The sequence below is a fragment of the Hermetia illucens genome, chromosome 7 (genome assembly GCF_905115235.1).
Source record: "Hermetia illucens chromosome 7, iHerIll2.2.curated.20191125, whole genome shotgun sequence".
In the NCBI taxonomy this organism is placed as follows: domain Eukaryota; kingdom Metazoa; phylum Arthropoda; class Insecta; order Diptera; family Stratiomyidae; genus Hermetia; species Hermetia illucens.
The window spans coordinates 5,392,634-5,408,774 of NC_051855.1; the positions used below are offsets into that span (position 1 = coordinate 5,392,634).

Sequence of the window (16,141 nt, forward strand, 5' to 3'; positions counted from 1 at the left end):
CTAAATAGAATGGCGCACTACGCAGCTAAAGGGACCATCTATAGTGGGACCCAACTAACAACCACACTTGCTGAGAATGATATAACATGGCAGGTTCAAAATAGGATCAACGAGGACTGACAGTTTGAGTGTCAAAAAATCTCCAGACGAAAAGGCAGGGTTTTTGCTAGCTTCTTCCCCATGCTACCTGTGAAATTACTAGAATTCATTGATTCGCAAACAGCTCCCACAATCAAGACCCTCAACAGACTCTATTCAGGTCATGCAAACCCCAAGTCTTTTCCCTTTAAAATTGGTAAACTAAGCAATGACTTATGTCACACCTGCGGAGTTCCAGAGACAGTTGATCACATATTCTTCTCATGACAGATTTTTGCCGCTTTTAGGAGGAATTATAGTTGGAACAAAGCTTTCAACTCTGTAAACAGTTGAAAATTATATTCGAACTCACACTCTTTCTGCGTGTAGCAGTGACTGCAAAGTGGCCGGACATGCCCGGTGACGTTTTACAGGATTTCACCTGAAAACTTTGTTTGGTTTCGTCAGACAGCAGGAAGTAGTCGAGGACAGACTGACTACTCGGTCTTGTCGGTGTATCAACCAAAACCATCTCAAGATTGGTCAGCAAAAAAGGATCATGGATCCACTTTAGCAGGATTTCCCCATTTATAATAGCTGCCTTGTCGCCTCAGGAGGTATACCTTGAGTTGAAATCGCCCCCAAGAAGAAGGTATTTGACTTTAACTGGAGATTGCCCAACACTTGTAAGTCATGACCCAGTTGCTCAGTTTTAGAATTGCATTTGATGTAGACGGAGACTACCGCCGCAGTAGAAGATGTTTGCGATGACGATTTCTTCAAAAAAATAGTCTTTTCGGACTAGAAGGGCAGTGTCTGAATTGTCATCGTCGTTATCATTCTTTGCTTTGGGAAGAGATTCCTTAGGAGCTGGGCGTATGATATGCCTGGGCTGGTCAAACTCTGTGAAATTTGGGTCACTGGTTGCTTAACTGAAAATTTCTCAGTTCCCTTCGGGGTTTTGGCAGCTCCCCATCTGGCTATCCTCTCTTTATAAAGTGAACATGCGCGACAGATTGCAGGGTGCCCAGTTTGGTCGCAGTTGCAGTAGTGTGAAACTTCCATCGTGGATCTTGAGCATTCCCCACGCCGATGGCTCTTTGCGCATTTAACGTATCTGTGCACCATCGAGCAATTTTGGGCAATATACCTGAAGTTTTGACAGTTGTAACATTGCACTTCCTCCAGTGGTTTGACCTTTTCGAAGGTAGTCTTTTGAAGAAGGATGTACTTCACCTTGAAAACTTCACTTAGCTCTTGAGAGGGCTCAAAGTTAGTTTGGAGACCGGATTTAGATTTTATAGAGATCGAGGGATTCTCCCTGTGGAGAACCTTATCTTGTTTGGTCACAAAACTTGCAACCGAGCGAACTTTCAGGAAATTAGGGTAGGTAGGTAGTATACTAAAATATTGGTAGTCACATTCCACGATATATTCGGGCCTGCCGCAAAATGCAACAGGAGCGATGAACATTTTTCCTTCTTACGTGAATCTAAGTACCGTTTGGTACTTTTTTGTAAGATTATTCAGTTCCACAAATTTTTCGCTTTCGACAACACTGGCTGCCACTCTCCGAATGCAAGAATGTCATCATGATTACGTCATCAGATTGAATTGCAACGCGGCTAGCAAAAGTGCTGCCTGATTTTGTGTGGTGGGACTCGGTGGTGCGTGTATTTTGCAATCCGAGGGCATAAATCCAATTTCGGGAAATAGCCTTCGGTAATTCCAGCGTGGCTAGAATGTGCGGCGCTCTTCCTCGTATTATTCCGAATTTAAGAGTGTGAAAGAGAGTGTTCGAGAACCGGTCCCACGCTGACATCTGCCCACCAGAGTCAGTGCTGCCATCCATAATCAATGAGGAAAGTAGACCCATCTGGCATGTGGTTGCAGCACGTTTCAAAATTGATTTAGTGCCAATGACCTTGAGTTGAGACGAGATGGCAACCCTATTGCGATAACCTGTCATTTAGCCGGCAACTGATATAGCCACTGTCACTTTTCCGATTGTTGGGTATTCTCTTGTTCACACGTATCCGATGAGGACGGGTGGGACGGCCGCCACTGTCTGCGTGTTAAGAGAATTTCCAAAATTGCCGTTGAAACGTACTGAAAGCTGACCACATGGCTGCAGTCTGATTAACTTTTGGGAGATAGTCGTGGTGTCGTCAGCCCAGCGGAATTTGCTTCGTGTCACCGTTAAGGAGAAACTCATATTTTTTTGTTTCGTTTTAATCGTATTGTTTTGGCAGCCGGACACCCTCATTGCGAACGGGGCCGAGATCCTACTTTGCACTTGAATGCGGTTTCAAGAGGCTTATGGCCGGAGGAAGGCGAATTACTAATTCTGAGTCATATCATCGAATCGTGGAGGGACAAGGTGGGAGGAAAACATCGTGGAATATTTCCAGAGGAAAATTGGGGGCAGGCAGTTGAGTCCTTGGAGACTGCGCGAGACGTGTGCTTATTTTTAAACGTTTGCCGAGTGCGTTTTTTTGTTGGTTAATTGCTATTGCTGGGAAGCTACGACGCGAGGGGTGTCCTCCATTGCCGATCAAGTCGTGGCATCACGCAGAACTGTGGTCCTGGGCCGGAACCTGCGGGCGAGACAACGACAGAAAAGCTAATGTCAAGCACATTCAATGTAAAGAAAATTATTAGGGCGCAGACGTGAAAGGTGGCAATTGAAAGTGCACGAGCTCAGGCCCGTCGTGCTCAATCTCAAATTTGGTTACCAGCTGTTGCCCAGGACCGGCAATTGGCAACCACGTTCTTCGCTCCAACGCCGGAAGTTTGATCGGTTAGTCAGATAAGTAGATTCCTCATTTTTATCTACTGGACCACCAGCGTTTCCAAGAAAAAGTACTGAAAACCCCATGGTTGTGATATTCAAGTCTCCTAAACACAACGAGTGCTCCTTGTGTGCCTCCGTTCGTCACTCACACGCTTTTAATAATAGGATACGTAGCTCTATATTTACTTGTGATCTTAATTTACCCTACCTGAACGTATTTAAGCATGCCCAGTTGCGACGAGAAGCGAAATAAGATAAAAATAAAAGAAAAAAGTTATGTGAGACTGAGTACCACCACCCCAAGTTGCCATACATCTCGAATTGAGCCACACTCTGGACGTCTTTAAGTAAGACTGATAATGCCGATTTCTCCTCAATAATTTACCAAAAGATTTGCGAACTAGAATTCTCTGTTCAGGAAGTGTTAGAAAAAGTTCGATAACAAGTGCAATAATCGGCAGTGGGCCAAGGTATGTCATTGGAGACGAGAAACCCGACCCAGCTGTCCTAGCATCGCATCTTCTTGTAAAAGGTAAGTATGACGATCTTAAGTTTTCCATCCATTCTTGACGCTTCGTTCCCGATCCGATGACGGGCGCATTGCGATGTGGTCTAAAAATGTTTCGAGAAATCACCCGCATGCCGGTTGGTTAAGAGACACGCGCGAGAATGTTTTGATTCGATCGTGTGAGTGTTGTCGCTTCTTTCAATGTTGTTTGAGCTACAATTTTAGTCCCCTAGTGGCGATGATCCATTCATAGAGGCAAAATTCATGCCAGATACGGAATTCTACAGAATGCCTTTGATTTATTGCTGGCCAATTCTCACCCTAAAATTTTATTCTTTTTCAGATAAGCCGTCAGAGAACGACCCTGCCTGCGTCCGCGAACGAGAGCCTGATCAGGTCCCTGACTCATCATTAGGGTCTGGACATCAATCACTACCCCCGATATCATTGCCTGTCGCTAGTCCCCCATACGCATCGTCAAATAAAATAGACTTACCCAACAATAGCAGTATTGCTCCCGTTGCATCTACCACGATACCGGGCTTTGCCCACTCAAGCAAACTAACATCCAGTCTGTCGACAACATCAGTATCTTCACATTCGTTAACACCGTCGGTGTCAGCGTCTTCATTCACTCCGGTCAGTGCAGCAGCACAACCATCTCATACCTCAGCAGGTTCTATCGGTACCAGTGCATCAGTAATACCGTCTGCTGCCCAGTCTGCCGCTGAACCCATTGATGAAATCATTAGTAGAGGATCTGGTGGTGGAGAGGATAGTGCTAGCGTCGTAACCGGTCCCACGGTCGCTTCGGCCGTATCTGGAGTAATCGCAAGTGTTCCTAATTTGAATAAGTCAACCGGCAGTGCCAGTTCAAAAACAAAAGACAAGAGCCTGAGTTCCAGTAGTAAGTCGGGTTCGACAATTACAAGTGCAGGCAAAGATAGCAAAAGTCAGGAACTTCCATTGGCCACTGCACCCCTATCCGGCAAAATGACTCTGAACGAAAAGGAAGTAACTAAATCCTCGTCTGCTCCATCTCATGGTAAGACTATTCCCGCATCAACTGCTTCTAATGTCACCTCGGAGCGTAAGGACTCGCCTAATGGAACAAGTGTCACCACTGTAGGCGGCAAAAAACCTCCGACCAACGATAGGAATGACAACATTATACACTTCCCCGGCCGGGATCAACAATCGTCCAAGCAGTCTTCAACCGGTTCAGACTTGTCTAGTGCTAACAACAACACCGTTATTTATCAAGATGTGACTTCCAACGACGAACAGGAGTTAGACAGCAAAGAGACTAGCCTGAACAATAACATCGAGAGTAAGACTTCGACAGAGTCTATTCAGTCCACCATGACAGTCACCAGCCTGGATCCGAGCGTTACCGAGTTCAATGAGCCAGTCGACGTCCCTCGCGAACCGTCATCCGATTTCAACGACAACCGAGTGGCTGAAATGGCTTCCGACGAACAAAGACATCACCAGCCTGCCGACAGTTCAAGCGAATCTGTCGACACTGACTCTACAAAAACCTTAGCAGCTAGTGGCGAGCAAGCCGATGCGGTATCGGTTAGCGCCGTCAAATCGTCCTCGCAACAGCAGACTTTAATTCAGTACAAGGATGGTCAATGGTCGCCTTATAATCCAGATGGAACGAAAACATACGATAGGTCGCAGCTTTTAATGTTGCGTGAGTCTCCTCATTCGAAGGATAAACCTAAATTCGGTAGTCGCAGTGCTTCGATCATACGACAGACCACACACAACAATATACAGCAGCAGCACTCGCTGCTCCCTTCATTCGCCTCTAACAAGCGACAACAGATGGGCGGCGGAGGTATACAGATGGGTGGTATGCGCAGCGGCGCTTCAGCCGGTGGCGGCGGCAATGCTGGCTCCGCTGGAGGTCAATTCAACAAACAAACATCGATGTCAAGCGTTTCAGGAAAATCGAGTTCGAAGGGCTCTAAATCGGGCATGATTCACGTAAGCTTATCGTTGCGTGAAGACGTTAAACTCAACGAGACGGAGAATGCCTGGCGACCAACACATCTTCGTTATGAGGAAAGTGTTCCAGCGGACGAGAGACAAAAAGATCAGCTACTCCGTAAGGTGCGCGGTATTCTTAACAAGTTGACTCCTGAAAAATTCGAAATACTCGTGGAACAAATTATGAGTTTACAAATAGACACGGCTGAGAAGATTATCGGCGTCATGGAGTTGGTTTTTGAGAAGGCTATCGATGAGCCCAACTTCTCTATGTCCTATGCTCGGCTTTGTCGTAAACTCATCGAAAGTAAATTGCAATCAATTCGCCAAGATGCAAGTGTCTCAGAAGCTGAAGAAAAGGAAACAAACATGGTCATTTTCCGATCAGCATTGCTCGATAAGACTCAACGTGAATTCCATGATAACGTGTTGGCCCGTCAAGCCAAGGAGAAACAGCTACGTCCGATCATGGAGAAGATCAAAGAATGTGAAGATCCTGAAAGGAAGCTCGAGTTGCAATCCACGCTGGAAGAGCAGGAGCGAAGAATTCGACGTCGATCAGGTGGAACGGTTCGATTCATTGGAGAATTGTTCAAGATATCTGTTCTAAACATGAAAGTAACCGCCGAATGTATTGCAAATTTGCTGGATGCAAACTCTGAGGACAAGCTTGAATGTCTATGCAAACTCCTCACAACCGTCGGTAAACAATTTGAAAAGATGCCTAACAATAATTTGGATAAAACCATGAAGACTATGAAGTCGATTGTTGATCGCAAAAAAATCAGCAGTCGCGTTAGGTTCATGTTGCAAGATGTTATTGATTTGCGAAAGAATAAGTGGGAATCGAAACGCGCAGAAGGTCCCAAGACTATGGAACAGATACAGAAGGAGGCTGAAACCGAACAGATGAATAACCAAATGCTCAATTACAATATAATGCCTAACAAGAAGGACGACCGTCGTTATGGTGGAGGAAGCGGGGGTGGAAGCGGAGGTAGCGGAGGTGGTGGTGGCGGTGGAACCGGTGGTGGTGGCATGTCGTCGAGCGGCGGAAGTGGTGGTAGTGGAAACTTCAATAAGAACAGTAGCGACACGTGGTATCTGAAAACGTCGAAGGGCAATCGTGCCGTTGATGCGAATAAACTTGGGCACATGGTTAGTAAAATATTGTAACCTTCTGTCGATCTCACTTATGACCTATTGTTTCCTTTTCCTCCAATTTCGTTAGATAAGCTGTGGCAACGAAAACATAACTAAATTGGGCGCAAGTTCTCAATTCCAGTGGAATCCAGGAGCAGGTATGAGTCATTCAAGTGGTGGCAGCGGTGGTAGTGGCGGGAAATCATCCTTCTCCACGACCACAAACTCATTTGCTGTGCTTTCCAATTTGGATTCAAACAAGGGTAGTAGTTCAGGACCACGTAACAAGGGTTCATACAGCAAAAATTCGATGGAACGGGATAGGCACGGTAAGCAATATTATTTTCCATTCTTAAACTTATTTCTTGTAAACGAAGTGGTTTTTCATTGTGTTGCTGTATAGATCGTCCACAATCTCGAACCGGTTCCACGCATGGGTCGCGTGAAAACTCCTCTTCGCGTGCAGGACGCGGTCCTAACACTGCACGATCAGCTAGTCACTCATTTAGTTCGTCACAAGCGTCATCGCGTGGTGGTAAATCAATCACGGAAATTGGACGAGGCGACAGGGGCACATTGGATAGGAATCGTGATCGCGATCGCGATCATCGCAGTGAGCCTGAAACGCAATACAAAGATGATCAGGAAACAACGAATCGCTTAATTAAGGAGCTAGTTACAAAAGCGTTAGAACAATATATCGATGAGTGCCCGGGGATAATGAGACGATACCCCGAAAAGTCTCGATGGCAATTTTTCTATCATATATTTTGTGATTATTTGCATTTAAGTGACACGAAGACAGCAGATAGGAAAATTTTGGCCCAAGTGTTTATGCTATTCTTCAAACAAAACCTCGTGACATTGGATCATTTTATACAAGGATACTCAGAATATTCACAAATTGCCAATGAAATATTGATTGATGTGCCAGAGGCTTGGACAGGAATATTCCAATTTCTAGGTAAATTACATTGACTATTCTAGGCTGTAGTAATCAGATTCCACCACGGAATGCAGAAATTTTAGTTTGAAAATAAAAATTATTTCTCATCCCTTTGCAGTTCCACTTGTTTATAAAAATTTCATACACCCGCGATATTTATGGAACGACCAGATGGCACCATACTTAGGACCCAAATTTATTAAGGATTTGATCATCTATTGTACGAAAGAAGTTGGTCCGAATTGGACGCGACAATTTTGGCGTAACAGTGAATTCAAATGGACACAATTCATGCCAGCAAAAGATGTGGATCAGTTTGTTAAAGAGAATGTAATTTTTTGCATGTTTGTCAATTTTCCAAGCTATAACTGGTGTTTCGTTTCCAGAAATTCGAATTTCTTGATAACAAGGATCTAGTTACCCCAATATTTAGTCCAATGGATCTCAATAATGTCATGGAACGCGTTAAAGATTTGCTCAACGATGGTGTTGGTAAAGATGGCATTATGGATTACCTGAATGTAAGCGTACAAATTCGTAAATTTTACCTTTCCGCGTCGTCTGATTTGATTCATATTCTAAGCCTCTACGAATTTCTTCTCATTTTCAGGGCAACGAGGATAACATAGATAAACAATTTATACGTGCTTTAACGACAACGGTGTGCAATTTTGCAATTAAATACATAAATAAGAATTATAAATTGGATAGGAAAACGTTTAGTGATGTTTGTATACCACTTTTGCATCGGTATATCGATTCAAAAGAGGAACTCGAGTTGGAATGCTTGTTTGCAATACAAGTGCTAATACTTCGGTTAGAACACCCTGGAGGTAAATAGTCAAATTGTGGATTGATGAGCTCTTGATATTGATTTTTCCCATGTTTGTTTACCTATTCCCAGGTTTACTCAGCGAATTGTTTATGGAAATGTACGACGCTGATGTTATAACGCAGGACTCGTTTGTTAAATGGCGTGAATCGAAGGAGGAACCACACGGAAAAGGTAGGCTTAGTTAAGAGAAAGTAGGAAAATTCCACGAACGATTATATAAAATTTAATAAATTTGCACAAGGAATCGACTCTGCTTTCGCCTTATACCGCATTCAGAAATACTTCGAGGCAATATTTCCTGTTTTTAGAGCAGAGCAATATTTTTTTTCCTGTAATGAACCTGGTACTCTGTATAATTTCCGGTCGATCTCAGTTAATCAGTTTTCGTCAGATAATTATTTTTCTGGCAATTTGAAATTTCCGACAACTTTGTTCTAAATAAGCTTTTTACACTTATGACGATATTTGCTTCTCATACAGCTAACGTTGTAGAGAATTTGACCTTACCTTCTTTCCTGAGCTGGATCATAGCTAATGCATGAACTTATTTTGAGCTGCAGCGTTACATTCACCAGAGTTCTCATCAACGCAAGATTTTTTGGATAGTAACGCAAGGGTCAATGTTACTAGTTCGCTGTTGTAATGAATTTGCTAGTCTGGTCTTTCATGGATAATCCTAGCATTCCCTGCAAAGGGAACTTCACGGTTTGTAATTTTGCATACACCGCTGAACCAGTCGTTTCTTTCTTGCTCTCCCTTTGGTCCTATCATTTCTACGTTTCCTCTCTGTATGCTGGTATTTTTTTTTACATGTTCCATGGAAATTAGAAAGCCTGGCTCACGTGGGACTACGCTGTGTTGTCCGACGTCGGTCTTTTACCCGTCCCTGGTTCAGATTACAATCACATTTGGTTCTGCCGTACAATCTCAAATCGAAAATTTTGCTAACTGCAATCCTTTCAAGGCTTATGTTGTGTCCCTAATTTTCTAAGGGAATGCCAACCATCAAATACTTGGGAGTGGCAATAGACAGGAAACTCAACTATACGTAACGCGTGCAATATGTTTGCGACAAATCATTCACTGCTAGTATGACCCTGGAACGTGGAGGGCCACAGTATACCTGTAGTTTGCTTATAGCCAGGGTGGTGAATCCATTCATCCTCAATGCGACCCCAGTTTCGAGCGAGGCGTTACGAATGTCAGTTAACACTAACAAACTGAGTGCAATCTACAGGAGGACAGCCCTGAGGGTATACTCTGCCTTCAGGACTGTCTCAGATGATGCAGCGTTCGTCAACTCTGGAATGTTACCGATTGTCATCCTGGCAGATGAAGTGGCGAATATATACAATGCGAAGCCAACCTCTTCCTCAACGCAGGCGAGGACATTGTGAGATGCGAACCTTCTTCCTGGTGCGGACGCTTTGAATCTCAAACGCGCAGTCATAGACAAACGTAATATGCAAGGACATTACAAAATCGGTTGGGATTATAAAGGCGACAAATTTATTGCGATTATTCGTGGTAGTTTTTTGGCATTGCTCCGGAATATGTAATTAGATTTATTTATTTACTACGTTCCGACCAGTGGACCGTAGCTCTGGGAGGTGTGAACGAGCCAGATAAATGCGACGTGATCCTTCGAAAGCAACGGTTTCCCGGTCATTTACGAAAAAAAGTCTACTGCGATGGAGGCAACTCATGCATGCTTGTGATGCATAGTCTGCAAGTATCTGATTTTGAAGTCGCACATTACTGTTAATTAATGGCTGGAGTTGACGTGGTGACAATTGTTTGGTGTACGGATGCGAATGACAGGCTTTCAGACATGTTTTAAATTGCTGTTCATAATTGGATACCTTCCTGTTGAAAACATGTTGAATTCACCACTGTTAAGCACAGTTCACAGTCGACATTCGAAATCATGCCGCTCATTCTAAAGATCTTTACAAATGGAGGTCGGAAAAATTTATCAAAAGCAAAAATCTTTATAAGCAACTTTTTTATTGCGTTCTTCAAGAGATTCAATATTAAGGGGGAGACGGTATCAACTCATCTCGTGTCAGACAGATTGCGGCTTCTGGGTTGGTATATCTACTGACGATGCATTGCTGCATGTTAAAAATTTCCCGATATTGGAGGATATGCGTCCTTCGCAAAGGGAAATTTGAATAGCTAAGATGACTTCTTAGGTTTCCTAAGCTTCGTAAAAGTGACTACATGGAAGACTTATTTTGTCAGATCATTGTAATACTGACTGGCGATGTTAAAATTATAGAGCGATACCCCCATTATATTATGTACACTCCTGAACTCTGACCTACTAAAGGCAATACATGTATTGGACCACTTTCTTGGCTTCCTCGTTCTGGTCTCTCCGCAAATCGCGGATAACGTCTCGCTCAGCTTCTACGAATATGTATTCAAATACAAAGCAATGTATGTTGGCTTTGTAGACATAAACGAGCCCTACGCCCAGTTTTCTAAGTAATCTGAAAAATGCATGTTGGATATGGTTTCCAACTTGTTTAGTCTGTTTCGTGCTCTTTTTTTGTAACTTTAAGCTTTTCTCTGTCGAATATAACGTGGAACATAATTAATCTTTTTTTTGTAATCGTAATTTTCTGATTTCTTTTCAGGTGTCGCTGTTAAAGGTTTGAACCAATTCTTCCAGCAAATACTAAGTGCAGAAACGAGCGATGAGAACAATTAGCACCAATATTATCCCGTTTTCTTATACAGGAACCAAATTTTATACTTTACGAAAAACCATGAACACGAAGTCATGCCATTTTGGTCAAAATGTATGATTTACAATGTGCAAATTACTTATGCTACCCTGTAGAAATTTGAATGAATGCTCTGAAGTGCAGAAGGGAACACATAGTCTCATATGAATTTTTCGATATGGTATGAATTGATTGCCGACATCTTATTACAATCATGTTATATTTATATTATATATTTGAAATATTATGTTGAGTTGTATGCTAAGTTGCAATTTTGCTAAATTAATAAGGTCATAATGGAATTATAATTAGAGTAAAACCGAAATCTTTATGCTAATATCCGATCAGAGTAAAAATTTTGCATTTTTATTACAGCCGCGACTTCCGCCGAATGTGCGGTTGTCTGACGGCATCGTTAGCCCAACATATCTAGTTGTACATTTGAAAGCGATTGAATTCTGATGATTACAGAATGCCCTCCTCCAATTAATTAAATTAAACTCGATGTCCCTTAAGTATCACTCCGGGAAAAGTTTCATTTATGCTGACATGTGGGTTTAGCTCCTAAATAGACTTAACGCATATTTTTATGTTTCTTAGAATGTTTTTTTTTTTCGTTTACATGACTTACTTCCTCTGATTTCTAGGATACGTGCGCGATGATACCTCCACGTTGTCTTAAAACGCTTTGATAATTTTATATTAATGCTGATTGTTCAATTCTTTCGAACGTTCGGTTCAGTTATCCGTTTTCGTTCTCTCCGTTTCATCATGTCCATTAAGACGGAAGGTTTTGATGTTTTAGAGCGGCCGAATCGCTGGTGGCGATTCTCAACGTTTGAAATAACATCAGGGGTGATTGCTCCCTCCCTTAGCTACTTGTTGCGTGCACAATTTTGAAATCATTTGATGAAACACCTATAGCTGATCGATTTGCCCAGAAGGAGTTAAGTGCTGCAATCTAAAACGAAGGTTTGTGGAAGCAAGAAAGTAAGACATTTCAGAACTTCGCATGCTCGAATTGACATGTTTTGCAAGGCCGCATTCGTTTTGTGTGGCTCCCATTAATTTTCTTTATATACATATGTCGTAAATTCCATTTCGAAACGAGGCTGTGCATCCTTAATGAACGCGAACAGAAGCCAGGCTAGCCAATCACCGCCAGTACGGTAAATGTGTAGGCCTCTAACATTCATCCCAATGTTTGCAACAAACCGCATAAGCATAGGCAAATCGATTTACCATTTGCACAATCAAATGTAAATAAAGTTATAATTGTATGTATTGAGTAAGAGCAAGCTTTACAGCTTAAATTAACGATTAGACCAGGTTCACTTCAAATTCTCCAATCCAGGTGAGCTTAGTGAAATTGGCTCCAATGACCTTCGGAATAATTTTCATTTAAGGTATCGTTTCAAAGGTAGTTGTTAGGAGCGTGAATGCAAACTAAATTAATTTTGAATTTATTTTTTAAAATTCGCCTAGAGGAGTTTTATACTGTTCATATATATTTTTTAACAAGAAAAATAATGTAATAATGTATATACACGTTGCGTAGCGTTTAAGCTAGTTATTGAGTTCACAATTTACTTTCTAAAAAATGTTAAAACGGAGTTGCTAATACTGGAGGCAACTTTGTCAGTGGTTATATACAGCAAAAAAGTGCGATATTATCCGATATTATATTTTCTTTTGTGAATGTAAATAAGAAAGATGTAATTTTAAAGGAGCAAAATATATACATTGATACGATATCAATTAAGGGTACTTATAATCGTATACAGCTATACTTAAACCTATAGTTTGTAAATCAACTAGCCTAAGTTGAGTTTTATTTAATTTTTTTTTGTAATCAAAGGAAGCTATATATTTCGATTTTGATTATATCTATATGCATCCTTATATATATATATACGTATTTATAAGACGTAGTTTTTAAGTATTGAAAAAGAATTCGGATTTGCAAACTTTACTGATAGAAAAGAAAAAAAGATTGCGGGCAGTGAATGTCGAACTGATGAAAAACTGAAATGAAAATCTACAAAAAAAGAAACACTAAAATATTAAACATGGACCCATGCGTTAATAACTATAACAAATCATGTTTATAAAGTAACACAAAAGTAATGTATGGATATTTATAAAAAGAAAAACAAAAAGGAACTACCGGTCATGTCAACAGAACTAAACAAAAACAATAACTGCAGAAAGATTAGTAGATTGAGATATGTTTAAGCTTTTCAATTGTGGAAAAAAAAAACGGAGACTACGATTAAAAGCAAATAATGCGAAATCGAATTATTTAAGAAGGAAATAGAGGAAAATAAGACTATGTAAATAAAGCACAGGAAAAATTGGGGGTTTGTTAATTATACGAGAATTTAAAATGATACAAACATTTTCAGATGGTAGACGAAGTATACATGCGTGTTTCCTACATTTCTGGACGTTTTCAATTGTACGTGGAAGTTGACGCAGGGTGGCCTGCTTTCATTATCCCTACCATTCCAGACAGACCGCAGTCTACCGTAACCGTAACCTAGTTGTATGGCATGTAGTGGGTATTATGAACCCGTCGCCACGTTAAAGATAATTATCACAGAGCAGTACACATACGTAGTACGTTGAAAAGAACGCCGAATATTACAAGAGTTCAATGTATTTAAACTGATTGTCAATAGAATCCTTTTCGTGAGTAAATAATATTGATATTCCTCCTTAATAATCGCTGGCGCAACAATCCATATCGGATCAGACCTTAAAATTTGTTAGAGCACCTCATTTAAGACCGTAACGGTACACTACAGTACACTGTAGGGCGCAATGTGGTCAGCATTACGCTCGCCCGAGGTTATTACCCTGATTTTACTCAGATACTCATTCACAGCTAAGTCGACTGGTACTCGACGTCAAATCACGATGCAAATCCCATTGCCACCAATGAGATTTGAATTGCGACCTTCCGTGTGACAGCCTTGTGCCCGAACCACTCAATAGTCTGTCACCGGCTTAAAAATCATAAGTTGCCAGGATGGAATTACGACTGACAAAGGGGCATTATCTGTCTCATGTATAAAAAGGGAGATATCCCACAGTGCAGCAATTATGGAGGTATCACGGTGCTGAGTACCATCTACAAGAGGGTTCTGGAGCCGGAGACTACCTCTCGAATAAAAACGAGAAGTGGACTTTTCCTTTGAGACAATATGTCATGGTTTTTCAAGCCGAGGTTTATGCGATCCTAAGGGTGGCGAACTGGGTGATTGACGAGCGGTTGGAGGGCAGACGCATCGCAAACTGCAGTGACAGTCAAGCTGCACTGAGGGCATTGAGCAGTCCTTTGATCACCTCGAAAATCGTTCAGGAATGCAGAAACCGTTTGAACTCTATGTCTAGATTCAATACGGTGGAACTACTCTGGGTACCTGGTCACTGTGGCATAGAGGGAAATGAAATCTCGGACGCTTTAGCGAAAGGGGGGTCAATCTCCCCTATGCCGGGACCGGAGCCAGCAATTGGGGTATCAGTAGCATTGGCTAAATCTGTTTTCTAAAACTGGGAACAAGATTCCCATAATAACAGGTGGCAGAGCTTAAATGCTGCTCGACACACCAAACTTTTCCTGCCAGAACCCAACATACGTACCGCAAAGTTTATCCTGTCGAAAAGCAGGAGGACTTGCAGGTGTATTGTGGGCATTCTGACAGGCCATAATTCACTAGCTGGGCATATGTTCAGAATAGGAATTACCGAAGATGATACGTGTCCCTCCTGTAATGAGGAAGCGGAATCCACGGGGCATTTCCTATGTGAATGCCCCGCCTATGGACGCATCAGGCATCAGATCTTTGGTGCTGATGTCCTCCAACTGCGACGTGTAGCATCACATCCACTAACGGAAATCCTGCGATACATTAACGAATCCGGAATATTCCGTTAGACGGAGGAGGCGAGTACAATGGGCCAACACGGCCTGAGTGCTCAGAAGCTGTAGCTTCTCCCCCACCATACACACACACACACACACCATCTATAAGACATCTTCCTCTATCTTACTAGGCCGGATAGCTTCATACACCCAGAACATACATATACCAAAGAGGCTTCACTCCAGGCAAATCAGCAACAGATCAGATTTTCTCTCTGCGGCAAGCGATGGAAAAACTGTTGGGATATGGACAACAGTCCACCATCTGTTCATCGACTTTAAAGCCGCCTATGATAGCATAGCCAGGGTAAAACTGTACACGGCCATGAGAGAATTCGGTATCCCGGCGAAATTAATAAGACTGACTAGGCTAACCCTGACCAATGTGCGAGGCCAGATAAAAGCAGCAGGATCACTCTCAAGACCATTCGACATCAACAACGGTCTACGACAAGGGGATGCCCTATCATGCGTCCTCTTTAACCTGGCCTTCGAGAAAGTGATCCGTGATGCTGAGGTAAATGCAAGAGGTACGATCCTCTTTAAGTCCATCCAACTACTGGCTTATGCTGACGATATCGACATCGTGGGAGAAACGACCCAAGACGTACAAACTGCCTTCATCCAGGTCGTGCATTCGGCTATCAGGGCGAGATCTTGGGCTGCACATCAATGAAGGCAAGACAAAGTATATGGTCAGCACCAAAAACCAACCAACCAAAAACACCAAACCGCACTGGTCAAGTGGGAAGAGTAAAGATAGGAGACTACAACGTTGAGACCATTGATAATTTCTCCTATCTAGAGTCGAAAATCACAACCGATAACAGCTGCGACGATGAAATCCGCGCACGGTTGTTGTCAGCCAACAGAGTCTATTTCAGCTTACAAAGGCTATTCCGTTCAAAACGTCTCACCATAGGGTCAAAGCTCTTACTGTACAAGACTATGATCTTGCCAGTCCTCATGTATTCCTCGGAAACTTGGGTTCTTAGCAAGAAAAATTGCGAACTCTTGGCCGCGTTCGAGAGAAGAATCCTCCGAAGAATTTTTGGTCTCTACATGGGGATGGACGATTCCATAGCCTACATAAGGACGAAATCTATGAGCGGTACCATGACCGTCCGGTTGTGGATAAAATCCGGCTCAATAGGTTACGGTGAGCGGGTCACTTAATCC

At 42.3% G+C, this 16,141-nt stretch overlaps 1 protein-coding gene across 3 annotated transcripts in view; it reads left to right on the forward strand.

The window, feature by feature from the left end:
• The window catches only part of LOC119660773 (eukaryotic translation initiation factor 4 gamma 3), an 82,477-nt gene extending 69,071 nt beyond the window's left edge, over positions 1-13,406 (forward strand). For 2 of the 3 annotated variants that reach the window (XM_038069543.1, XM_038069541.1), the window contains exons 9-16: positions 3,724-6,536; positions 6,610-6,850; positions 6,925-7,485; positions 7,586-7,797; positions 7,854-7,988; positions 8,078-8,300; positions 8,372-8,473; positions 10,945-11,082. In XM_038069543.1, the coding sequence (XP_037925471.1) occupies positions 3,724-6,536; positions 6,610-6,850; positions 6,925-7,485; positions 7,586-7,797; positions 7,854-7,988; positions 8,078-8,300; positions 8,372-8,473; positions 10,945-11,018 (4,361 nt within the window). In that variant the 3' untranslated portion in view covers positions 11,019-11,082. Of the gene's footprint in view, positions 1-3,723; positions 6,537-6,609; positions 6,851-6,924; positions 7,486-7,585; positions 7,798-7,853; positions 7,989-8,077; positions 8,301-8,371; positions 8,474-10,944 lie in introns of all 3 variants that reach the window. The other variant, XM_038069542.1, reaches the window with a different exon arrangement.
• The last annotated feature ends 2,735 nt before the right edge of the window (positions 13,407-16,141 follow it).